At 33.7% G+C, this 27,830-nt stretch overlaps 1 protein-coding gene across 3 annotated transcripts; it reads right to left on the minus strand.

Annotated features, from left to right (window-relative positions):
- Positions 1-8,770: 8,770 nt before the first annotated feature.
- LOC137828925 (phosphatidylinositol 4-phosphate 5-kinase 9) lies at positions 8,771-26,006 on the minus strand. 3 transcript variants are annotated; one of them, XM_068635683.1, is made up of 10 exons: positions 25,239-26,006; positions 24,208-24,243; positions 22,872-24,057; positions 21,954-22,121; positions 20,274-20,439; positions 19,449-19,559; positions 15,132-15,319; positions 14,528-14,676; positions 9,933-10,098; positions 8,771-9,199 (listed from the first exon to the last, which is right to left on the minus strand). In XM_068635683.1, exons 3-10 carry the CDS (start codon positions 23,831-23,833, stop codon positions 8,923-8,925), a joined length of 2,187 nt encoding a protein of 728 aa, XP_068491784.1. In that variant the 5' UTR covers positions 23,834-24,057; positions 24,208-24,243; positions 25,239-26,006; the 3' UTR covers positions 8,771-8,922. The 3 variants fall into 3 exon arrangements, with proteins under 3 accessions (XP_068491784.1, XP_068491785.1, XP_068491783.1); XM_068635684.1 differs by lacking the exon at positions 25,239-26,006 and adding an exon at positions 25,081-25,199; XM_068635682.1 differs by lacking the exon at positions 25,239-26,006 and adding an exon at positions 25,081-25,199 and having other exon boundaries at positions 22,872-24,243.
- Positions 26,007-27,830: the final 1,824 nt, after the last annotated feature.

Consider the following 27,830-nt stretch of genomic DNA (forward strand, 5'->3'; position numbering starts at 1 on the left):
TTTGCGCACTCTTTCCTCATCCGACCTTTTTTCCCTAAGGAGAGTTTTCGATCGGACAGGTTTTAACGAGGTGTTTTCCTTCAAACTATTTGCAATTTAAAGCTCACGTATCTTTCAAAGCTCGGTTCGATCTGGATGAAGCCTTAACTAGGCATACCCTGCCAACACCACACAAAGCTCGATTCGATATGGATGAAGCTTTAATCGGCATACCCTGTCGTACCTCACAAACTCGGTTTGGTCTGGATGAACCCTTAACTGGCATACCCTGCCGACACCGTACAAAGCTCGGTTCAGTCTCGATGGAGTCCTAATCGGCATACCCTACTAGTATTGCAAAACCTTTGTTCGGTCTGGACGAAACCCTAACTGACATACCCTACTGACACCGAAATACATGGTGCGGTTAAGGATGAAGCTTTTACCAGCATACCCTACTGACACCCTAAAGGCGAAGCCTAAATCGGCACACCCTACCGAAAACTTAAAACGCATTACAAGCACAATCAGGCCAATTACTTAACTTGTTCAATTAAGTCATCTGATCGCTTACTTAACTTGTTCAATCTTCTTTGTTCAATTAAGTTATCTGACTTTCTACTTAACTTAATAAAAAAAGCCACAATATGAAAAGAAGTGAGCACTACATTCATAAAGAAAGATAGGAGGAGGCCACACCTCGGCCTCAGAGGAAAAGCGATAAAAGGCCACATCCCGACCGAAGGAAACAAAACACTAAAAGCCTAAGACCTATTGATCTTCGCCTTCAGCACCTTTGGTTGTTGCGGGTTGAACTGCGCTCTCCAAGGCCCTAACCTCGTTCCTCGACAAGATCCAACCCTCAAACACTTCGCTTTCCAAGTCGAACTCACCGGACGGTGGTGGACCGTTGTAAAGGATGTGAGCCTGTCGAACGACCTGGAAGAAACTTTGGTTGAGTAGCTCCAAAGTCTCATTGATGTTCCTATCCAGCTCCACCTCGACCGCTCCCTTCTCGGCCTTCAGCTCAGAATTCTCGGCATGCATCACCGAGTTCTTGTTGTCCACCTCCTCCACAACTTTCTTCATGAAGGCATTCTCAGTCGATTTTCACGACCTGACGCTCTCGCTCGGCGTCTGCCCGAGGAAGCCTCTCTGCATACTCAGTGTTATCCACAAGAGACTGTTTTAGGTTGCTCGGAGCCTCTAAAAGCTCATGCTCGAGCCAAGAGATCTCCTCGGCATGATGGCCCCGGTCCTCATTTTGATGCTACCGTGCAACAAGTTCTCTTAGGGGACCCCCCAGATAAGCCCTTGTCTTCATCGAATAGGGGGAGATTGTTGATCAAGAGTGATCAAGTGCTTTGAAGAATCCAAATCCAAGGTGTTTGATGAAAGGATGGTGTTGCTGCTGTGTGTGGATGGGATCTGGATAGATTAAAGTGTGATCCACTCTTTTATTGAATCTAAAACTAATGTGAATTAAAACCTTTTTGAAATTAAGTGTTTTTCCAACTAAGTGAAAAACAACATGTTCTATGTCGAATCAACCAGTTGTTTTACTCTTAGGAGTTTTGAAAAAGGTTGAAAGTTGTTTGACTTGGTTTACTTAACTGTCAAACCAAATCAATAGGTTGATTCGTGGTTTCAACCAATTGTTTCTTTGAAAATCCTAACAGAATTCAATTTTTGATTGGTGAATCTTTTTTAAATGATTTCTAATTGAATACGCTCCTTCATTAAATACTTTGACCAATCTTTGGAAAATATAAATAGTTTGTTTATGCTTTCAAATAAGTAAGAAACAGTTTTGAGAAATTCAGTTTGAGAGAATTGATCTTAAGATTTCAAGATTCACATCAAGCTTTGGATTTTCAAGTGAGAGTGGAATAGGATTGCAATTGTATTCTTTTTAGATTGTACTGTGATTAGGTGTAATCCTTTCTCAACCTTCTGTATTTCTGTTGTTGTATTGCCAATGAGTGTTATGTGTTCTTGAGGTGTTCAAGATCAATACTCTTGTGTGGTTTGCCAAAGGTAGTGTGTTTCTTGAAGGGTTCAAGGTCACTACTTTGGTGTGTGGTGTTTTGTAATCTGGTTTGATTGCTTAGTGGATTACCTAGTGGTTTCTGGGAACTAGATGTAGCTCTTGTTGTAAGATTGAACCAGTATAAACTGTTTGTGTGCATTTCTCTTTCTCTTAAACTCCTTTAAATTCTGTTTTTAAGTTGTTTAAGTTTTAACTGACAACCGGTTGATTCGAAGAAACAATCGATTGTTTTTCTGTGGTTTGCTTTAAAACAGTTTGTGTTCTTGGCTAACTTGATTCATCTTTTGGATTTCTACACAGAATTTCATTGAACCTTCAAAAGTTTTCGAAAATCTCTTATAAAAAGTTCACCCCCCCTATCTTGTTTAAGGCTATGTATTCTAACAGGGGGATCGACCAGTTGAAGTCATCTGTTGGCGGCGAGTCAATGTTGATCGTCGCTCGACAAGGAGTGGGTGGTGTCGGCATCACCCTGGGGGAGCGGGTGGTCATGACTATGTAACGCCCCTCCCTCGACCTCTTCTTGCTCCTTCTAGAAGGGACAACACTGGTCGACCCTTTCCCGACCGCCAAAGACTCGATGCTCGACCTGCCCTTACGCCGGGCGACCCTTTCCTTGAAAGCATCCAACAAACCCTTTGCCCGATGAGCGTCTTGGTCCATGATCTCTACAACAATGAAAAAAACAAGTTAGTCTGAAAGATAACATCCAACCGGGACTAGAAAAATCCAGCATATCCTTGAAGGCCGCCCAAGGAGCCATTTTTGTGTACACGGCTATGAGCTTCCGTATAGGGAGTTTCCTCAGGAGCTCGTCGAAGAGAGAAAGAATCTCTAGCTTCTCGGTACTCATGGTCGGACAAGGCCACTCCTTAAACTTCTGAGGCTTCCTAGTCCAAGACATAGGAAACCTCGACCGACTGGCTTCGTCAAAGAAGTACGGCATGACTTCTAGATAGACGAAGATTTTGAAAAATCACTCTTTGAATTTTTTGTACGAAGTGGTTAAGGAGTTGAATAGGATGTTGCCCGACCGACTGATCAATGAATGCCACAGAGCAGGCTCGACGGCTCGACCGGGTGAGAGGTATAATAACTTAAAAAAAAAGGGGTGGGATGAAAGAACAGAACATCGCATATCAGGAGAAAGGCCTGAATGGACGCCCAAGAGTTGGGATGAAGTTGAGTAAGAGCCACGTTGAGCGCCTTAAGGACACCCATCGTGAAGTTATCAAACGGCAAAGAAACAGGTATGTCTGAAAAAAGAAACGAGTACATGTAAAAAAAGGACGACTCGGTGGGAGACCGACTAAGACATATGGTCTAGGTCGGTGAACATGGCTCGACCATAAAAAATGCCACGGTTGGCATCTGCCTTTAGAAGAATGAAAGGCATGGTCAATTCCTCTGCATGGACAGTACCTGTGATGTTTAACATTGGACTGGATTGTTCTTTGTTGTATTAGTATGATTAAAAGTTGTAGATTGTAATGTTCTTTGTTGTGTTAGTATCATTAAAAGTTGTATACTGGATTCTTTGTTATATTAGTGTCAATGAAAGTTGTAGATTGAAATGTTCTTTATTGTATTAGCAATTGTAATTTTCCTGAACAAAGTGCAGTAGTGGAATGAAATTTGTTTCAATGTCTCAGTACACCTATTCTATACTACTATTATCAACCTCTTCTGTCACGGTAAAAAATTCTTTTGACAACATAGTAAACTTTAAGGCAAACAATTTAGAATGAGAAACAAGTATCACAATAAAGAGTTTTGAAGAAAGAATCAAACTCAACCTACAATTCATTTTGTTTACCAATACACATTACCAAGACTTAGAATTGCTTTAAAATTCCTTAACAACACTTTACCACAAAATTATATATTAACTGTGATTAATATTAAAATAAATGATTGTTTATAATTACATATTGTATTGGATGATTAGTAGTGAGACATTTTATGTTTACATATTGTAGAGATAAATCATATAACAAGAAATCCTTATTCAATCATCATGGAATAATTCAGAAGAAAGAGATTAATATTTGATGTAGTTAATTATATAATGAAAAAAAACACAAAAAAATGCAATAATAGTTTTCAAATATCTCATCTAAAAATAAGGATATTTAACATTATATAAACATTAAATAAAAATTAAGAACGTTTTATAGTGTATATAAATGAGTATAAATTCCATATGAACTAATTTTTAAAATTTAGTTAAATTTAAAAAAATTTCATACATGATGGAATTACTTAATATTAATGTGTGATATTTAGTTTTATTATTTGAAATTCCAACCCTTTGGGTGCCATTTTGGGGAATTATGGGATCTTGTCCAAAGTATGTGTCCCACTAAGGGATTGGAATGGTTTACTTCACCATGAAATTTAAAGCCATTCTTCAATTTAAGGAAGAGTTTATCCAAATTTCTAGTTCTTGCTTCTTCTTTTTTCTCACATTAGGTATATTTAAGGAGTTACCGAAAAAGGTTGATAGATAGTGCAACTAATTTCTTTCCAAGTATAAAAATCATTAAAGTATATGTTTCCTTTTCAACAATTTTTTTCTACGCATAATTAAGAATCAAACATCTAACAATTTATTTAAGAAACATAGTTATTTACAAAATGTGTTAAATTTTAACTGATTTTCTTACAAAACAAATATTAATGGTAAAAATGATCGATTAGTTATTTGAATTTTTCACATTTCAGAAAATTGTAATGTTATCCTTAAATTTATAAATTTACTATCTGGATCTTATACTTGCATTTGTTTAACATTGCATGAAATATTTTTACTCAGATAAAAATACAAAGATTTAAAATAAAATAAAATAACATGGGTCATTAGTATGTTATTTTACTTTGATAAAAGGTCAACACACAGTACAAAAACTCAATTAAACATTATTTATAAATTTAGATAACTCAACTTATAAAATTTAAAATGGTTTAAATATTACAATTGTAATTTAAGCCAGTGTTCTGAAATAAAATCGAGAAGTATGAATTGATTAATATCCAGTTGAAATAAAAAATTTAGTTAAAAAAATTATATACATACATATATATATATATAGCCTACCAAAATATTTGATAACATATCAATATAAAATTATCAATATGATGCCATTTATTATTTTTAAAAATAAAATAAGTATTTTTCATTTTATTTTCAGTCTAAATATAATTTTTCGTTGAGGGATATGGTTGTATTTTTGTTAAAGTTTAACCCTGAAAACTTTCATATACTCTCTTGTGTCATTAATTTAAGGTACTTCTAATATAATCATATATACTAATAAAAATGATCATTTTTCTGAATTTTTAAATAAATATTAGTGTACCAAATTATCTTTAATAGTGATGACTTTTAAAATTTTATTTAATAATAAAAATATACATATTTATAATATTTAATAGAGACAATTGAGTCAAGATCATGCACATGTCATTTAATAATTCAATAATCAGTCCAATTTTAAAATAATTCACTTAATCTATATCCAAATAGTTAGACTTTATATGAAATTTCATCTAGATATTTTTTTCAATTATGTGGCCTTTGGACAATGGTAGTTGCATGAGGGTGAAAGACATAGTCACAATTTTTAAATTAAGACCAATTTTAGGACAATATCCCTTATAGAAGGTAATTGATTGTAATTATATTGAATTAAAAAAATAAAGATAAAAAATCAGTATAATAAATATTAATATATTTTGTTTTTAATATAATACAAAAAATACATTTTTTAGTCAACAACTTTAATTCTATTATTTTGTTTGAATATTAATGATTAATACAAGTGAGCACGTGTTTGTTTAGTTTTAATAATTATTACGTGTATTTATTAAAGGAAAAACTAGGGTTAATGTACACTTAACATTAAAAGAAACCTACTATTTATCCAAAAAATAATAAAATCAAATTATTAAATAGTATCAAAATTCATAATCACACAATCATCCAAAATAAAAATGTACATTTATAAAATTTCATTACATAAAGATTATTCAGTAAAATAGAAGAGTATGAGCTTTATGTTTTATATGCTCATCTTCAATATTAGGTTGATATATCAAAGTCTATATTAAAGAAAGTTGAATGAATTCAACTATTACTTTTGGTTTAAATTTTAGATTTATGAGATCATGAAATCGATCTAAACATGTTTCCATCTCTAACAATACAAGAAATTGATAGTTTATCCACAAATATTTAGTTACGAACCAAAATTAATATATGTATGAATGTTTATGTTCCATATCTAAATTCATACTATGTATTAATTTATGTATATGTAACTATAAAATAATTTCCCTTTGTTAGAAATTTTGGCCTTGAGATAGGAATTATTTTGAAGGATTTAAATAGTAGGTAGGTAAGGTTAATGTAATTCGTAAGTAAGTCCTCGTATGTGTTCATATTAATTGTACCTATGAATTCAAGAAATTCAGTATTTAAAAAAAAAAAATAGTTTGCCTAAAATCAATGTTATGTGTTCGTGCAAATTAATCCGTAGGTAAGGATTTCAAATTAGTAAATAAGTTAATTAAAATAATAAAAGTGAAAAATATTTTATTACTATTCCTTTTCTGATATTGATATTTTTCAGTAATTACATTTATCTCGCATTATAATCCAAATTTAATGTGCTATCACCCTTTAAATGAGACTTGTACCCTCTGAATGTTTCTTACTTTGCTCCAATGTTTATCTGTTGTGTCAACAATGCCACGCACCAATTTTAGTGATCACAATGGGGGTAGGCAGGAGAGGAGTTTGATTATACCCATTTATGTTTTTAAAGTATAAATTTATATTAATTTTTTTGTTGAGTATAAATTTTTATACTATTTTAAATATTAATTAAACAACTTTCTTATCAAAAATAAAAATAACTTATATATAATTGAAATGATAATTATAATATTTATTATTTTTGTAAATACTTAGCGGAAATTACTTTGAAAATTTAAGTGAATTTAGTAGATATTTAATGAGTTGAACTATTGAAAGTGAGAATGAAAAATGGTGTAAAAAAAGTTATTCAAGTGAAATGAAATTAAGAACTAAAGAGAGAAGAAAAACTTATTTTTTTATATTACTTAAAAACTAAGAATTTACACAATTTAACATTTGACACATTTTTTTGTTGGTTAGAAACTTTGTAACTCGGCTCGATCATCAGGGATTGGTGGAATAAGTGAGTTGGTTTATGTAAACATGTTTTGTTCTCCCAATTTGTTTCATATATTTATATTGTAATACCATCAAAGTGGATGGACTCAACCTACATATTCATTGTAGTATAAAGAGAGTGTTCACCTATCTCACTAGACATTTACCATAATTAACAAAATGAGGATAGTGAATAAAAGTCAAAGTATTGAATTATATAATTTAACAAATAAAGTAAGCACACAAGTCATTCAAACACTATTGAACATTTGGATCTTAAAAAAACTAAAGTCTCAACCTACACAATTAAAAGTAGTAAATAATTATAATAAAAAATATGAAAAAAATTATAAAGGATTGTTGTTGTTGGGTTATGGGTTAACTCACCTCCAACTTGTTTAACTCATGAGTTAATTGAATCATGTTTAATTTAGCTCACTTAATCCAATTTGAGTCCATGGTGAGTCAAGTTGGCTCATAGATTTAAACTTATTTCGACACATGACAAAAAAATAACAAATAAAAATATTAAAAAAAAGAAAATTGATCAAATGTACCCTAAAAATAATTTGATTGGATAAAATTGATATTAATGTTTCTTGAAATGAAATATAGGTTTGAAGAAAACCCACAAAGAAGGAAAACAATGTGTAATTCAGATTGTGATGAGAAATAAAATACCTTTTTAGTGAATTTAATATATACACGATGAGTCAAATAATTTAGAGAGCTAGTGAAAAATTATGTAAAGAAAAAAAGATTTTTTTCAAATGAAACAAAATGAAAGACTAAAGAGAATAATAAAAATATTTTTTTTTAATTTACTTAATAAATTGAAAATATTTTAATAATTTAAAACAAAAATAAGTTTGAGAATTCATACTCATACTCATACTCATATCTAGTCAATATCAGAATTTTCCGTGAAATTAAAACATATTTGAATAATAGTGACAAGATAAATTATTTGTTACCGTAACCAAGACATTGTTGTAACCCACAAACCATTTAATCTCAAAACACAAGACAATGGTGAAATATGTGATATGTTTTTAGAACATCTCTGAACTAGTTCTTACAAGCAACACACTAGAGTTCTTACATAATTGAAGATCAAACATTCACTAGATATTAAATATCTATATTAAATATTAAGAGAGTTTTATAAAATTAAATTAAACTTAAAATTAACCATAAAAGCAGTCAAACTTTTATAATATCTTATTTACACTTCACCTTTTGACAGCTTTAAAATAATTTAATTATTATAATTAAATATTAATTTAGCTAAATATAATAGGTTTGGTCCCCACGGAGTGAGTTAACCACCCGTTCCTGGTAGAAGCAATGCTGCTAAAATTTGAGGAACTCTTGTTGCCACAAAGATGTATTCCACTACAATTTCTCTTTTGTTAAGCAACGGGTTAAACATCCTCTACTTGAATACTCTTAGATCATATAACTAAATTGGTGTTAAGTGAAGGGCACAAGAATTAGTCAATATCAAATTTAAAAAAGACTAAATTAAAAATAAACAAAAAAGATTAAAATTAAAACTTAGCATATTTATAATAAACATATTCAAGTAAATTATACAGAGTGTAAAAAAAAAGTGAATTATGCAGCATGCAGAAATGGAGGAAATGTGGGAATGTTCACCCTCTAAACAGAATGGTTGAATTTTAACCCTCCACAGTTATCCTGCCATTTCATGTGGTGGGAACACTTTCTGAATAAAATCTAGGAAGCGACGTGAGTAGAATGTAGGGTCCACCGCCGAGATAGACAATGAATCAAACTGAATAGATTTATATGCATGTTCAATCTTCTTAGTCATGTTGTACGCTTGCAATATGTCAATTATACCCAGGTAAAGTACGACGTCGTAAGCCTCATGGAACATTTGCACTTCCTCTTTCCCTGGAATCTGCTCTGCCCTAGCTGGCATGTTTACACCAAGCTGGATTTGTAGTCTGCATAACAAATTCAAAAGTAGGAAAAACCCTCAGCCCATAATATTCTAGTATTTAACAAGTCCATCCATCAATGTGCAATGAGCATGACAGAGGTTTAGGATTCATAAAGATTCCAGCACCGAAGTGTGTTAATAAAGATCAAGAATTGCAAACATTTTTAATTTGTGGCAGTGTACATGTATTTTCTCCAGCATCAAATTTATCAATCAGCTTTTAGCTTTTCAAAAATCACTTTTCATACGCGATTGAGATAGATTAACGAGAATTAATTTTCAAACAGGAGCACGCATGCATCCTTTGGCTGTAAACATTTAGGTGTGACAGCAATGCTTTTTTGGCTTGATTCATCAGGTTAAGACTCATTTGGGGTTGTTATGTTTGCCTTAGTATGTCTTCAAACTGTTACTATCTGATTTTGTGTAAGGAATAGTGTTTTTTTACAAGGGTTGGAGCCCTCAACTGCTCCAAACTTAATTTAATTAATTCTTTGATGATAACAAAAAAGTTCATTGGCAATGAGTACATCATCTCTCTGTCCCACCACAATTATCCTTGAAGGTTGAAGTGTCAAACATCCCAAATTTGTTTATATTTGAGAACATACAAATGATAACGAATTGGGAGGTGCATGGATCAAACATAAAAATAGGATAGAAGGACCACTACGATGTTGAAAATGATACATTATACATAACATTAAATAAACCAGTAAAAATATTGAAGAAAATACCTTGCTGTACCAGGTAGAAGTAGATCCACCTCCTCGTCACCAGCAGCTGAAGCTCTCAATCTGCTACCCCTAATGTGTGACCCTACAACAACGCTATTATCATCTGCACCTCGAGGGACCAGAACAAGACCTTGCGGATAGTTGGATGATTCATCCTCTAGAGGGTCTGTTAGTTGACCATCAATGAAAATTTTAAATTAATCAGTTCCATGATTAATAATTCTAGTAGAAAAAACAAGAATATAAATCATGTTGAAACTTGAAAGCATAATGACAAGATAAACAAATATTCTAAAATGCTACGGTGCCTAACCATAGTAGAGTAAAACTCCGATCATATGTCAACCAAATGAAGCACCTGGATAACACCATAAAGTTGAGAGGAAAAAAGAAGGAAGAAACAGTCACTGGGTTAAGAGTTGACTGAAAACGAGACAGCGTGTTCAACTGGACTGGCCAAGGACTTGGTTCCTTTCAGATCAGCCAGTCCAGACCTAGTTTTAATACACTGCTAATAATCGTGACTTACAGTTTAAGAAGAAAACCCAAACATAAGCCAAACCTATTATTCTAAATATGGGATTATTAGGATAAAAATATACATAATACCTCTATAGTGATAAAGAGAAAATATTTTTAGAATCTTCAAATTTATTTTAACAATATTTTTATTTCCTTACTTTAAAGTTTGAGTATTAGAAATAGAGGTGATAAGAATGTGATTGGTGTGATTTTATAAAAAAAATAATTCTTAATTTCTTTACATAATTCAAGTTGGTGGTGTCAGCTCCGGACCTACAGAGCCCTACTTCCTTACCACGTAAACAGCCAGCATTGCTGCCGTTGAGATCAATGGTAGGCCAGAAAGGTTTGTCTCACGTCGATAATTGCATTGTCAATAGAATTGTCACACATTGTTATGCAATGAAGCCCACTCGCCTCGCCGCTACGAACAATGTCGTCAGGACCTCCTAATTCAAGGGATGGTAACGCCCTATTTGGCTCCGATTGAGTACATCGGAGTTTTTTGTTCTTTTACCAAACAGGTTCCTTTTTTAACTTCTTTGTTTCGTGTTTTTTTTTTCAATGTCTAGTATGAAGCCTACAAGGAGGAAAGTGGAACAATGGTTAAATCAATGAGTGAGTCGTCTAGATTATATATCCTATCCATGAAAGGCAAGAATACATTCGATATTGTTGGACCTGTGTCTTAGGAGTTTGGATTCTTGATTCAAGAAAGATTGATCACATGACTCTATTTTTTATACTCTTCAATTTGTATGTCAAAATCACTAGACAACAACTCAATACAATTGCAAATGGTGATATTGTATCCATATGCATGTACAAGAATATAACTTTAAAATCATCTACTGTATTAAAGAATGTTTTATATATCCCACATCTGTCCAATAGTTTTATTTCTGTACAGGATCTAATAAAAGATTTGAATATTTAAGTAATTTTTTTCTCTCTTCTTGAAACAAATGTTTCAGGACCTTATCATGAAGAAAACGATTTTAATTACTAAGAGGAGCAAAGTAGGTTATATCTATTGAAGTCCAAGGACCAAAACAAAACAAAAGGCTATAAGCCAACAAGCAACATTTAAAACATGGACAAGTTCACAAATATGATTTCATCATAGAAGACTTAGAGATGTCTCTCATTCAACCTTAATAAATCCTTGTTCTCTTGTTTGTTTACCAAAGATATTGTTGAGTAAATGTGATATTTTTCAATAGTCAAAGCATCATCTCATTTGTGATAATAAAAGTAATTTCTCATTTGACTTAACTCACTCTGATGTTTGAGGACCGATTTAGAATCTACTTTTAGACAAAATAGTGTTACTTTTATTGACGATGGTACTCATGTCACATGGACATGCATTATGAAAAGTTTTGAGGTCTTTCAAATCTTGGTTAATTTTTTCATTTTGGTCTAAAATCAATTTGGAAAAATCATCAAAAGAATATGTGAATCATGAATTTTCCAAAAAAAATCTCATAATGGTATTATTCATGAACTAAAATGTGTAAACACTATAATAAAATGGGGTTGCAAAAAGGAAAAATCATAATCTTTTAGAAGTAGCTAGAGCCCAAAATGTTTGTTTTCAAAACTTATAGGGGAGAAGTTGTGTTAATTGTAAGATACCCTATCACCAAGTTACCTTCTTGTTTCTTAAATGACATTAGTCCTATTGAGTCTCTAATGTCTTTTATTCCTTCTCCTCCTCTATTGTCAAGTTTACCTTGTCGAGTCTTTGGATGTGTTACTTTTGTTAACTCTCATAATCCTATTCGCAATAAATTAAATCTTAAAGCTCTTAAATGTGTATTTATTGGTTATCCTTCTAACAAAAAGGAATACGAATATTATCATCATTGGAGTTATCATGGATGTCACATTTCATGAAACAAAATCTTTTTTGTCTATATCTGCTTTAGATAGAAAAAGCACTTGAAGCGGAGGAGCTCTTCTTCCTATCATTATCTATCTTTGCAAGATGTTCAAGATCTAAGTGATGACCACCACAAATAGGACCAAACCAACCCACATTGAGGAAGAAGAATACAAATTCTATGGCGAAAAATATCAAAAAAGGTAAGAACCCACTTTGATCTCGGAGCAAGAGTTGTTTAACTTGGAGGTTAGGAAAAAATATTCTAAACTGGAGATTTTCCTCTTCCAAAGAAAATATGTAATTGGTCTCCTCAAAGAAACAGGTAAGTAAAGCTGCAGAACCTTAGAAGTTTCTATTGAATAAAATCATAAAATTGGAAGTGAAGAGAGTTCTCCTATTGAAAAGATTCAATATGGGATATTAGTAGAAAAACTTATTTATTATGAGACAAAACATTGTTTATGCAATTAGTGTGGTAAGGCAATTTATGCATGATCTAAGAGAAAGATATACACAACCAGTTGACAAAATTCCTCAATACTTGTAGTCAATCCTAGGAAAGGAACTATTGTTCAAGAAAGAAGAGATATTAACCCTAATGATACATTGATGCAGACCATGCAAGTTTTGTTATTGATAGAAAATGAACCTTTGAGTATGTATGTTTTTTGAGGAAGTATGGTAACCTCAAGAAGCAAAATACATGATACATTTATCTTGCTTTAGTGCCTAAACTGAATTTCGAGTCTTTGCTCAAGGTGTGTGTGAAGGACTCTAGATGAAATCATACTAGATAAACTTAAAATAAAAGATGACATCCTTATGCAATCCATGAGCATCGCCCATAATCCGGTACAACATGATAGGATGAAACATATTGAAATTGGCACACACTTCAGCAAAGATAATCTTGACAGAGGTGTTGTGGTTACAACCCTTGTTCCTATAGGACTTCAAATATCAAACATTTCCACCAAGGGGCTTCATCAACTCATACTCTAGGATATTTCAGGCAAGTTGGGAATGGTCAATATTCACTTACCAACTTAAGGGAGAGTGTTATAAATAGAAAATTATTAGGACAAAATATCTCCAATATCTTCATAGTGATTAGGAGAAAATATGTTTAGAATCTTCTAATTCATGGTAACATACTTTTATTTCCTTATTTCCAAAAGTTTGATTGTTACAAATAGAGGTAATGAAAATGTAATTGGTGGGATCTTTATCAATAAAATAATTCTTTTTATTTACTTACATAGCTCAAGTTCCCCTCGAGTATGAGTCTTTTCCACAATAGTACATTTCTCTTCAAGAGGAAACATTTTCTTATGAGTCTTTTCCACAATAGTACATTCCTCTTCAAGAGGAAACATTTTCTTATGAGTCTTTTCCACAATAGTACATTCCTCTTCAAGAGGAAACATTTTCTTATGAGTCTTTTCCACAATAGTACATTCCTCTTCAAGAGGAAACATTTTCTTATGAGTCTTTTCCACAATAGTACATTCCTCTTCAAGAGGAAACATTTTCTACTCATGGGTACCTTAGTGGTGACTCTTACTTATACCTTAGTAGTGACTCTTACCCTGTACCGTCATTTACCACAACAAGACACACTACCTGAGACCCTTATTAGAAAGACTTTTGATGCAAGGGATCCACAAACCTAAGATCCAACACCCATCTTATATTGTACATATTTTAGGTGGTCACCAAAACAAAACCTCAACTCAGATACCACTTGTAGGACAATTTGAGGGGAGCAACAATGGAGAGATTTTCACCAATAAATCACCAGTTAAAAACATAAGAGAATTTGACACCACCTTCAACTTAAAACCTTTAGGCTATAAAATTGTCAATAATAAGGTAGATGGAAAAAATTAGCCAATTTGGGATAAGAAAAAAGTGTTTCCAGAAATAGCCCTCATTTTCATCAGCTACCCTACATAATGAAACTAAAACAACCCATGTTTATATCGTCTTTTAGTCACATCAATAATTAGGGGAATGGCGTTATCTTTATAGTCTCTTTGTTCCAGGTCATTAGTTTCATTATGATGCATGAAAACATCTTAGACACCTCAATATAAATACTTAAAAATACCTGCCCAAAATAAATATCAACCATACAAAGACAAATCACAAATCATTATCTTTTTAGACTGGATCAAATACCCACCTTCCTCTGCAAGAATCGGCAATCCATCTATAGTCCTACTTTGGTTGTATGGACGTAGCTGCTGGGGAGCTCGATAATGAACACCAAGAAGGAGGCTGTAATCCATTATCTGTTGTAATTCCAGGAACTTGCTGTCAATCTCAATCTGCCTGCACAATGAGTATGACCAAGACTGTAAGAGGTAATATTTAATTTTGATACAAAGCATGGTACATAATAAAATTTGAGTAAACTCACTGAACAAAATTTTGGAATTCAAACAAAAACAAGCAGTTCCTATTTCTATTAAGCAACAATACATTTGTATAGGGAGGGGGGACAAAAAAGACCTATTCCTTAAACATTGTATATATTCATTCTATATAATATTAGAATGTGTCAATGGTTCAACTGCACCGAAAGAGACATTTGCTTCATAAACCTACATGTATACAAATTAAAAGATATACAAATTTGTCTATTTTCTTTGTTCTTTGTCCTTTGTTACTTTGTCGTGAACAACTTATCCTCCATTTTCTTTATAATCCTAGCAATAAAAAATCTTTATATAAAGAAGAAACATAGAGCTAATGCAAAATTAAAGAAAATATATAGTATCACTTACTTCAATAAAGACTCCCGCCAAGATGGTTCCAAGTAAAAGCAGTAGTTCAAATCCAAATCTTTAAGAGTGGTGTTCTCATCAATTTCTATCTTGTCCGAAGAACGTCCACACGATGAACCTTTCAAATCATATCTCCTATGGATCCTTAATTCTGTGCAAAACATATTTCCCATCACAACAAAGCGAAACTGCAAAATAAAGAATTATGTATAAATATTAGCATTCTAATTAAATAAAATCTAGATTATTAAGTCATTTTGCATGAAAGACGTTAAGTCATGATAGGTTCAAATATTTGATGTGGTATATATTTGATGTGGTATATTTGCTTCGTGAAAAATCTTGTCCTTATGGCATTCCGGGATTGCAAGTATTAAAATGCAAGGCCTATTACTAAAGTGTAGTATAGAAGAAATACAAACAAAACAAACCCAATTGACCGACAACTCAATCAATTAGACATTTAGTGTATAAATAGCAATGTTATTACTGTAATGGCAAGTTTCTTGAAACACATTTTGGGAGAGTGTTGAGACTCTTGAATTCTCAGTAATCAACACAAAATAACAATTCATTTTTTTCTCTCTATTCTCTTTAACTGTACCTTTGTTTTGTGTTATAAATTCTTTTACTTTTTTGTACCAGTTGTATCAATTGGTATCAAAGCTCCAATCTTGGAGTTGTGGTCATCAAGAATTAAAGCAAGTGAAGCAAGTAAAGGACTTCAATAAGTGAAAAGAAAATGGAAGAAAGAATGGAAATGTGGAGAAAATGCTAGAATCTGAATCTGAATCAAGATTCCAGCAGAGACATTGCAAGGGTTGAAAAAATGATGGAAAACATAGTTCATAAGATGGATAATCAGATGCTGAGAAGGTAAGGAGGCTTGAAGAACAACAAATCAAAGACAAGTGACAAAACAGATTCAGGAGCAGAGCGAGTCTAGATTGGAGTTGCAAGATCACTGGAAAAGATTGGAGATACCTTCCTTTAGCAGAAAGGAAGGTGTGCATGGATGAGCCCATAAATTGGAGAGATACTTCTGAATTAGAGGAGACGGGAATATGGAAGCACCGTTGGTTTCTTTGGAAGGATGGCACTTAGTTGGTTACATGATGAGAATCTTGTAACCTAAGATTCAAAAATTCCATTATGGACAGATGTGCATTTTGTGTTGCAGTCGAGAAGTTTTTCAACCCTCTCTGAAGAACTCCCACCGAGAAGGAGGCAGGATCATGCAATCCAAATGAAGGAGGGATCAATAATTCTAACTTACAACCATATAGGACTCCTCAATATCAAAAGACTGATATTAAAAAGTTAGGCAATGAGATGCTAGAGGATGGAATGGAATCATAAGCCTAGCATAAGCCCATATTTTAGCCCCATTATATTAGTAAAAAAGAAGGATGGTGCTTGGAGGTTTTATGTTCACTATAGAGCTTTGAACAAGATTCCCATTGGAAACAAGTTCCCTATTCCTATTGTAGAAGAGTTGTTGGATGAATTATTAAGGGTTGCAGTGTTTTCAAAACTTGACCTCAAAATTGGCTATCATCAAATAAGGATGAGGCATAAAGATGTGGAGAAGACCGCATTTAGAACACATGAAGGACATTATGAATTTCTGGTCATGTCATTTGGTTTGACTAATGCCCCCTCCATGTTTCAAAACTTGATGAAAATGACATGTTTAAAACCTATTTGCATAGGTTTATGTTGGTTTTTTTGTATGATATTCTGATATAAATAGATCATGTGGAGTGATACAAGTGCTCCAAATATTGAGTGATAATGAATTGAAGATCAATAAGAGCACCTTTCGTCAAAGAAGTCTAGAGTACTCGGGGCATATTATTTTAGCACATGAGAGTTTCTGCAGATCCTAAGAAATTGGAGGCCATGTGATGTTGGCTTAAGCCTAAGGATATCATAAGTTTGGGGGGTTTCTTAGGCCTTATAGGTTACTATAGGCACATCATGAAAGGATATGGGAATGTCTAAACCCTTTAACTAAATTGCTGAAAAGGGTAACTTCAAACGGTATTCAGAGACTCAAGAAGCTTTTTGAGACGGTCAGAATCCCTTGATTTATGCAGCAAATAATATTTTCTTGCACAGTTTTAATTACATTCCATAACTAAGAGGACAATTAGAATGATTAATAAGCTGAGAGTATATTTTATATTTATTGAACATGATCATTGATCCTGAATTATATGGACAGAAAATGGTGTATTATAGGGCAGTATTATCACAAGAGGGGAGACCCTTAGCTTTTCGGAGTAAAGCTTTATCTCCACACAATCCGAAGATAAATTTGTGCATGAAAGGGACTAATGTCCAGAAATGCAAAAATGGAAGCAGTATTTGTTGGGCAATCATTTCACTATTGTTACATATTAAATTTTTGCAGGATCAAAGGCTACTGACAGGTGATCAGCTCAGACGGGCCACCAACTTAATTGAGTATGATACCCATAAAACATAATGTGGTAGCAGATGAACTCTCTCGAAGATTCCAATGGTATTACTTGGTTGCAATTTAATGATTGGTAGAGCGTGACAAGGAGGTTCAACAAGATGAACAATTAAAAGCTATTATGCATGATTTGATTGCAAACCCTAAGTGACATGCAGGTTTCATATTAAAAGGACAATTATTTTTCTACGGGAAATTAGTTTTATTCAAGCTATCAGTTCACATCCCCTCTCTACTAGAAGAATTTCATAGATCTCCATGCAGGGGGCACTCTGGTTTCTTTAGAACCTTGAAGAGATTATCCTCAATTATGTATTGGGAAAGTACAAGGAAGCAAATAAAAGAATGTTAGCAGTTGTGAGGTCTACCAACTAACAAGTATGAAGCATCATCTCCAAATGGTTTATCCTTTGTTGGTACCTTCACAAGTGTGGTTATATATTTCAACAGACTTCATTGAGACCTGCCTAGAGCTAAGGGAAAGGACACTATTTTGGTTATGGTGGATAGACTAACTAGATATGCTCTTCTATTTCCCTCAGCCACCCTTTTAATGTAGCTTAATTTGTTGTCACTTTTATTCAAGAAGTGGTTTGTTTACATGGATTCTCCTCTATTATTGTATCAGATGGGGATTCAATCTTCATGAGCCAATTTGGGAGAAAACTCTTCAAGAGATCAGGAACACAGTTGAATTACAGTTCTACATACCATCCACAAATAGATGACTAGACAAAAGTGGTCAATCGGTGCTTAGATGCATATTTATGTTGTACTGCAGAAACTAAACCAAAGGTTTGGTCAGATGTGCTAAGTTGGGCAAAGTTTTGGTTCAACACTACATACAATGTGTCCAGTGCAATGACACCTTTGAAGCATTGTATGGACACACTCCACCCTTGTTGAAAGGGACAACCATTCCTTCAAAAGTGGAAGAGCTCAACAATGTGATGAGTTGTCAAATGATTTAAGTCATCATGTTTTGAAGGCCCGAGAAGAATGAGAATGAATGCAAGCTATAATAAGCATAGGAGAGGAATGGAGTATACTGTAGGAGATAGGGTTTTTCTCAAATTACAGCCCTATAAGATGATCTAGTTGGCTAAAAGACCTAACTAAAAGTTTTGTCCTCATTTTTATGGTCCTATTGAGATTTTGGATAGAATTGGTCAAGTAGCCTATAAGCTTAATTCACCAAAGGATAGTAGGATTCACCTGGTTTTTGACGTGTCTCTCCTAAAGAAGGCAGTCAGCTAACAACAGCTAATTCAACCTCTACCCCTGACCTTAACAGATGATATGGAGCTCCAGGTTCAACCAGCAAAAGTGTTGGATATCAGGAGGGCAGCAATGGGTGATTTAGAAGTTTTTATCAGGTAACTCAACCTCCCTCCTTGTGAAGATACTTGGGAAGCAGCATCTACTCTACAACAAGCCTTTCCTCATTTTCACCTTGAGGAAAAGGTGGATGTTTTTCCAGGGGTTTTGTCTGGAACATGAGGCCTATTATTACTAAAATGTATTCTAGAATAAATTAGTATAAAACAAACCCAACTGACCCACAAGTTAGTCAGTTAGGAAATTATAGTGCATAAATAGCAATGTTATTTCTACAGTAGCAAGTTTTAGAAACTCATTGAGTGATGAGATTCTCAATTATCAGTAATCAATACAAATTCACAGTTCATTTTCTCTCTCTATTCTCTCTATTGACATCTACCTGTGTATTGTGGTGTGAATTCTTTTAATTTTTGGTACCAGTTGTATAAAAGTTGAGGTGATAGTAATTGATAAATACTCAAAAAATTATTCAGGTGCAGAAAAATGCATATTACCTTTTGACCACTGGAAGGTATAATTCTGTGCAGACCAAAAAATTTTGTGACAAGTGTATTATCATATGTCTTCACATGATGATGATAGTCTGGAAGCATTCTAAGAAGAACCTACATTTCAAAATTTAATCAAAACAGTAAAAAAGAAAAGTAGAAAAGAAAGAGAAAGTGAACACTCGATACAGTAAAAACGAAAAGTAGAAAAGAGAAAGTGAACACTAAAATATCGTTAATAAGAAAGAAAGCATAGGCTCCAAGAATTTATTCAACATTCAAGAAGTGTTAGGAGAAGCACAAAATATCATACAATCAAACCAAAAAGAGAGAATTCAACATGACAATAATGTATGTCAAGTTTCTGTACATATCAGAAACTGTAACTCCTTGCAAACAGTCAACAAAATAGCAATTGAATTAATGAGACTGTTATGTAACTTATGTTTTATGAGTGTGTGTGTGTGTAGATATAATATTGTTTTATTAGAACCCTATTATTGATATTTAATCCCAAGCTTAGTATACTTCTATAATTTGTCACATTTTAACCATCATCTAGTGCACAATGATGTCATCATCAGCCCTTTTGCAAGTGCGTCAATGATAAGGGATAATGATGCCAAAGCCAAACAGGTGTATGGAAATCTGAAATACTATTAGATGCAGATTTCCATTAACGTCAACCTCAATATTTGTATAGGTACAAACTGTGTAATGTATTTTGAACTACAAAATACAGCAGTAGAAACAAGCTCCCACCAAGACCGTTATATATATTTGTAACTGCAATAAATGCCAATGAAGAAGATCCAGATAAAATAAAAGTACCTTCACTTCAGATCTTCGCAGTGTCTTAATCATGAATCGATCATCCTGAGACAGGAAAAAGACACTACCACTTTTCCCTGGGGAAGAAAGTTCCCTCAGAGCATCATTTCCACAAATGGACATCATATAGTCAGCAGCATCAATCTTGAACAGCTCTCTCAAATTCCTGCAACAGGCCACAAGGTCATATATAAGAATCACAAGTAAAATGAAAGGAAAACAAAAAGGAGAAAAAGGCGGCTGTTACAATGGTTCCATACTACGTATACAAACACAATAGTAAAAAGTTAGAGGGCAATTTCTATTATGATTAGTGATTTTCTGTTTTATTCCTTATCTTTTATTTTCATATTTATCATTAAAAAAATGCATGATTATGATCTTACACAAGATAAAATTTATTCAATGATAGTATTCATGTCAAAATTATCAACTAGCCAATTTGACATGGATACTTAGAAGTGCATAAAAAAGTATGATGTACACGTACTGATGAGAACATGAACAAGGAAGAAGAAAATGAGCAAAACAAAAACACATCATTCCTGGAAGAGTAACTAGAAGCATGACATGACAAGATGTTCTTGCTCACCAAAAGAGACCTTCATTTTCTTTATTTTGTATTTCTTGGATTTGAATGTTTAGAATTCATTTTCTTAGTAATTGTTAGAGATCCCACGTCGCCTAGGAATAAAGCCGAATTATAATATATAAGTGGGGTGCAATCCTCACCTTACAAGCCGGTTTTGTGAGATTGAGTTAAAATTAGGCATAAACTCACTTACAAAGATGGTATCAGAGTCATTAAGAGTCTAACCTAATCAAGTTCTTTGGGGCTATTATGTCACCGTTATTGGGCTCTCGTTAGACCACCCATAAATATCTAATCTCACACTCAAGATGTTCATTTTGCAGCGTGAGACGAGGTATTTTGGAGATCCTACATCAACTAGGAATATGGCTTTTTGTGATTTCAATACACAATAAGAAGTAAATATGAGATTCAACTCTATATTTGAAATTGTAGTCTTATATGCTTCTATATGCTAAGCCTCCAATGCATATTTGAACTCCATCATATACCCACCCTAGAATTATTGAAATTTAGATACTTCAAGAGGAATAAAGGAAAATTTATGAAAATGGAACTAGTCAAATAGGATGATGCTTTCCACAAAAGCCTACAGTGGCGGGAAGTGATTATGATAAGCACCCAAGCACTTGAGGAACCCACCCTTAAAAGCTAGCTATTAAGGGGGAAGAATCAAGCACTTAATGCTCCAACACGTCACTCGACTTCCTCATTGGTAAAATCCCTTTGTAGGTAACCCTTTTCAAGACACCGACAAGCAGTTCTACTACCAATTGATAAGCACCTAACACTTATAGCCCACCCTAAAAAAAGGTCTTAAAGAACATCGAATATCTTATACTACTCGATATGACACTTAGGCATCCCATAGTACTCAAATCCCTATCAGATTATTGAATTAGGTGCTCAAGATATGAATATTATAAACACTTCCTCTATAGATATACAAAACACTAATAATAGAGTAATTCCAGACCCAAATCTGCACATGAAAAGCAAGATTTTGTTATATGCATGCCTAGGGAATACAAGAATGATACAGTGGCCTCGCAAAAGAAATAGGCCTAAACAAGTGTCAATATACTCACCTGAACACCATAGGGCAGTAGTCTTTCCATTTAAAACCCTCTGACTGATGAGGAGGTGTCAATTGAGAACCTTCTTTAGGAAAATTCATCCAAAAGCTGGCTCTAGGACCAAAATCTGATGCTCGAACTTCTCGCCTCTGTATAGGTGTAATCTTTCCCACGGTATACCTAGCCATATTGAACCCGTTTTGACATTACTTATTATAAAATCCAAGCAACAGCAATAATGGATAGTTCAGTATAACGTTTTTTTTTCTTCTAAAGTACGTAGATTAAGTGCTTTTATTATATATGGTTACCGCTTGAGTCATTATGCATTGATAGAAGTAGGAAATAAAAAATATTCATCTAAGTTCTATAGAAAATTTGTGAAATATAACTAAGAAGCAAACATTTGTTTTGCTGAGGAAACATCTTTCAATCGTCAAGTTATTCCCAATATCAAATGGAATTCCTATTTTCTGGTGTGGGAAAATTGCAAAAAATTATTATTGATTTAGACAAGTACTAAAAAAATTGTCACTTGACTACTAATAATTACAGATATACAAAGAGTGTTTGGTTTTGATGATTAACCATTTCAGCATTTAATCATTTCTAAACAGAAATATTTTATCAAAATGACATATTTGTAATTTTATTTTCAATAATCATGTTTATTTTATAGGCAAAACTGACCATTAATATGATTGATAAATACAAAACGCCATCCATTTGAAAATTCTCATTTAAAAGAAAATGAAAATTCTAATCACACGACTTCATGCCTACGGGGACTCCTTCCAACATGGATCCATCTTGTATTTTTTTGTGTGAATAACAAAAAAAAAAGCAGAAATAAAAATCACAGAGCATTGTTAAATTTGATTACAACTAAACCTTCATGTGTGTGCAAAAAGTCAAGATAGTGCCCTTTACCTTATTCCAAGCTGCAAACTAAGCATCAGATCATAGCTCCTGTGACCTTTAATGATTGCTTCACCAGGTCTTTTAATTTCTTTGGCAAGTTTTTTTTGAAGCTGTTTTGCCCTTCTAGACATTGATGAAAAACTATTATTTAAAACTAACTCACTTATTAACACACCTTGCATGTACTCGCGTTCCAAAATTGGGACTTTATCTCCATTTTCGGCTATAGAATCTGTTGATCCTAGTTTTGAATCGTGTCCAATCACTTTCTCAATAGATACCTCAAGACTCCAGCGCCTTTCAAGAGAAATATTTTTGCTGCGAGATTGTTCCAGATTTAACAGGTTTCCTTTGGCTAGCTTATCAGATGAAAATCTCTGACTCTCACCAACCTTGACATCTCCCATATCAACTGAAGCAGCATGATGAATATGTACCTGTTTCTGTTTTCTCAAATCTGGCAACAGCCCTCTTTTTCTCAATGCATTGAGATATATTTCTTGTGCTGATGGAAGACAGCTACCTTTTGGATAGAAGGTTCCTTTGCCATCTTTTAGACCCCGTGTCCAAGTCCCAACATAGCAGCCTCCATCACTCCATGTATATGCCCCAAGCCCATGCATCATCCCATTTAGCCAGCTCCCTTCAAATGCGTCCCCACTTACCCAGGTGAGAGTTCCCTTTCCTGACATTCTCCCACCTTTCATATTTCCCAAATATACATTTCCATTGGCCCAGGTATACTTGCCTGGACCCTCCGGTGTTCCTTGGATCCAAGAGCCTTCAAAGATATCTCCATTTGGATAAACTTGATAACCCAACCCATGTTTAAGATTTAATCGCCACCGACCATTGTAGGTCAGATTATTCGGGCCAATATATGTTCCTGTACCATGGATGTAGCCACCTGAGAACTCACCTTCATACATTACTCCAGAAGGCCATTGTATTTTCCCAAATCCATTTGTCATCCCCCGTCTCCACTCACCATCATATACACAACCATCTGACCATACATACTTACCCTGACCCTCTGGAATGTTACCAAGAAGGGACCCAAAATATGATTCTCCATTAGGAAGCGAGAGTTCCCCAACTCTAAATCCAGCAACTTCAGAGGAATGACCAGCTTCACCATTTGTCAATATAGATAAACGGTCTATTTCAGAAATGGCATCAAGAGATTTTGTTCTCTCTGCACAAGAAAGTGCTCCATCCAAATTATCAACTGTGGCCACAGGGCCAGACATGCATAATGATCAAAAGGAATATTTCCTTATAGAATTATAACTATCCCGAATTCTCAACAGCTACAAGACAAGAGGTTGCATATAGGAAATCTTACCAAGAGTTTGATCCTTGAAACTCTTCGTCCTTTTGACTAGAGAAGAGGAGTCAGAAAAATAAAACAAATTAGATATATGTTAATAAACAAACAAACCTGAAAAGATCGGTAAAAAGGGGGGCAAACAATAATTATCAAGCGCCTAGGAGAGAGCTTAATAGAGTATAGAAAGAAGCAAATTCAATTTTAAAAAGCAGAGACAAATACCCTACTTCCTTCAAAAAATAGCCAGACCAAAACATGCTATAATAGTCTTAATTCGGGAAACATTAAGCAATTAAACAGACACCACCACTACAATAATATAAACTTCAAAAGAAGAGATCGAAGATAAAATTTAAGAGAACGAAACAAAAATGAAATGCAAAATATGCATACATAAAACGGAAGGACAAATGCTGGCCTAGGAAACTAAACTTTCAAACTGCAGAAAGTCTTGAAACTGAACATTTTGCCACATCGTGGGAAAATTAAGTTTATTACACAAAATACATAGCGATTAAAACAATACAAAGTACAACAAAAAATAGAGTGGTTGTAAGTTGCCGAGTCCTAACAAAGGCAGAGAAAATGCCAAAAACCGAAAAGAGTTGCTGAAATTAATTGAAAAACCGAAGCCTTAAACATCATCGCACAGTCAAGTAATAAGTGCTATTCCAATTTCTCAAGACATCCCTACTACACCACCCAAACTCATAGCTCAACCAACCAGTTTCTGAAAAATTCTGCACACCTTCAATTTCAAAACATACAAACACTAAAAAAAATAATCGAAAAATAGTTAATAGAATCAGACGATTAGGCGCTTAATTCGACGGTTCAGATTCCGTAAGGAACAAAACCTTTTATGAAATAATAAATCCATATAGCAACCTGAACTGAACACGGAAATAGCCACAAGCAACGAACAAGCAGAAGATAATATGAAATTCTGAGTAGTCACACACTAATGACGATAAGCGATTCCACATTACGCAAATCCATAACCGAATTTAATAGAAAGAAAGAGAGAGGAAGAGAGAGAAGAGTACCTTGAAAGTGAAAGAATAGGAAAGAAAATGAAGTCAAGTGTGTAGGTGGTGAAGGCAAAGAAAATAAAAGAAGTGGTAGATAAGGGTTGTTTGGTCCAACGAATTAAGCTTATTTTCCACTCTCCTCCAACGCGATGGGTAGAAACAATATGTGGTAAGGTAACAAACAGTGTTGATCGGATCTCCAACACAAACCCAACCCCTTATTATTTAACGCTGCCGCTTTGTCTTATGTTGAGCCAAACAGGTGGAGATGATTAGATACAAGCACTTTATTCTAATTCCAAGCTAACGTTTTTGTACAATTAAATATCCCTATAGGTTGCTCTATGATATCATACCTGAAGGCGATGTATCCTCCCTATGGCGTGCCTCCTTAAAAGACAAAATTGGAGGCTACTTACTGCATATTAATCCCATATTTCTGTGCAATAATAATTAATTGCCAAATTTTCCCATATGCAATAATAATTACTCTTGTTTTCCATGCCTACCCCACTCAATTATGAGAAGAAGAAAAAAACAATAATTTTCCATTTGGTCTGTAATCTGCTTCATTATATTAGTTAATAACGGAATAAGATTATAGTAAGGGTTTGTAAATTTAATCCAAATGGCGTGGTTTCTATGGCAAGCGTGGGGAGAATGAAAATCACCGTTTTGGAGCAGTGAGATTGGATTGGTTGGGAGCTGGTTGTGATGGAGACTGGGTCGCGGCGTGAAATGTGGTCACTGTGTTCGAAACACGGTTTGAAAAAGGTTGTGTGTGGGTAACTTTTTTGTCCCCTAGATATTTGTTCAATACATTCAGCACATGAAAATTGACATCCATACGAATGCAAAGAATAACTTTGCGATCTATGTAGTGGTAACATCCAATGTCTAGTTTTCAGTGCTGTGCTGTGGGTCCATCTAATCTTCCATTTTCCCTTTTTCTTCACTAAATATATTCACACTCTCAAGTACTTGTTCTACATACAATGTTTGTCTAACTACGTGGAATAACTACCCGGTTGCATTTCCATACATCAATTTACGTCACTTCTACTTTTATACTTTTATTTAAGTAAGTTAACTTTCTTCTTCACGCCTTGTTCTTGATTATTGTTATAGAATAGTATTTGGAGGGAAAAATAAATGGAATGATTCCATTTCTCCAAGTCTAATAAGTTAATCAATTATCAAAAGTATGATAACCTAATCAATTATAAACAAAAATATGATAAATTTTAGTGTGTTAAACTTTTTTTTAGTATTGAGAGTGTGATGATTATTCATGTTGTTGTTAGTTAGAAGAGTTGTTTAGTAGTTATGTGAGTGCACTTTATGTAATTCGTGTAGTTATGTAAGGGCGTTTAGGGTAAAAAGATAGTTTTAGATTAATTAGACTAGTTTGTTATAATATGAACACTTTTATGTTATTGGTTTGTTAGTATGAATACTTATTGACTTAATATAGATCTCATCAATAATCGTTGTAAATATTATTTTATGTTATTTTAATTAATTGTTATATGTACATCATGTAACTATTTTGTAATCTTATATAAGGTTAATTTGTATTTAGTGTAGAACACAATGGTATTTGAGTAAAGTTTAATAAGCGAGATGGTTTTATTCACATATATAGTGTTTTTCTTTGTGTGATTCACAATTAGTATTGCATTATTTCTATTGTTGTTCTTTGGGCTCATTTCAACACTCGATGCTCAACAAATTGTATCAAAGTTAGTTTTGATCTTGTTCCACGTTTGTGATCAAGATTTTTGAAAGAAAGATGAGCATCACATCCAAGATTGAGAAGTTTAAGAAGAAAAACAATTTCAACCTATGCAGAATCAAGATGGGAATCTTGTTTAGGCATTACTTTCCAAAAACATGTCACACATAAAGTAGCAAATTATATAGCAGATGGAGAAAAAGATTCATTTTATGATCCTTAAGTTGCTTTTGTCACATGATGTTCTTTATGAAGTTGCGGATGAGAAGACTCTAAAGTATTGTAGCTGAAGTTGAAGAAGTTGTTCATAACGAAGTTAATTTGCAACAAGTTTCTATTGAAGAAGAGGTTGTTTAGGTTGTGTATGAAGAAGGGTATCCCACTTAGGTCTCATCTTTGATGGAGCTTCAGGACATATGCATCAAGGTGAAAGATGAGGCATAATAATAATTATGTTGGCCTCTCTCCCACCATCCTACAAGATCATAATGAGTTCTCTGAGCATAAGGAAATTTTGCATTACACTTGAAGATGTTAAGTCTAACCTTTATAGGGAGTTTCACCACAAGACATCTAAGAGTGTTGAAGATGCATTGTCTTTAAGGTTAGTCATCTTCAACTAAGACAAGATGGTCAAGAAGTCAAAGAAAATAAATGTTGAACCTAAGCATATTTGATAGGTTAGTGATGGATTATAAATGTTTATTTTCACATGTGTCCTTAAAAGGACTTGCTTACCATGTTTAATGAGTTAGACAAACGGTAACATTTTGATGGGCAATTACGCTTCTTTCAAAACAATTAGTATAAGCTTTATGCAAATAAAGATGCTTGCTAGTGACATTCCTACATTGACCAACATCATGCGTGTT

The sequence above is a fragment of the Phaseolus vulgaris genome, chromosome 7 (genome assembly GCF_000499845.2).
Source record: "Phaseolus vulgaris cultivar G19833 chromosome 7, P. vulgaris v2.0, whole genome shotgun sequence".
Lineage (NCBI taxonomy): Eukaryota > Viridiplantae > Streptophyta > Magnoliopsida > Fabales > Fabaceae > Phaseolus > Phaseolus vulgaris.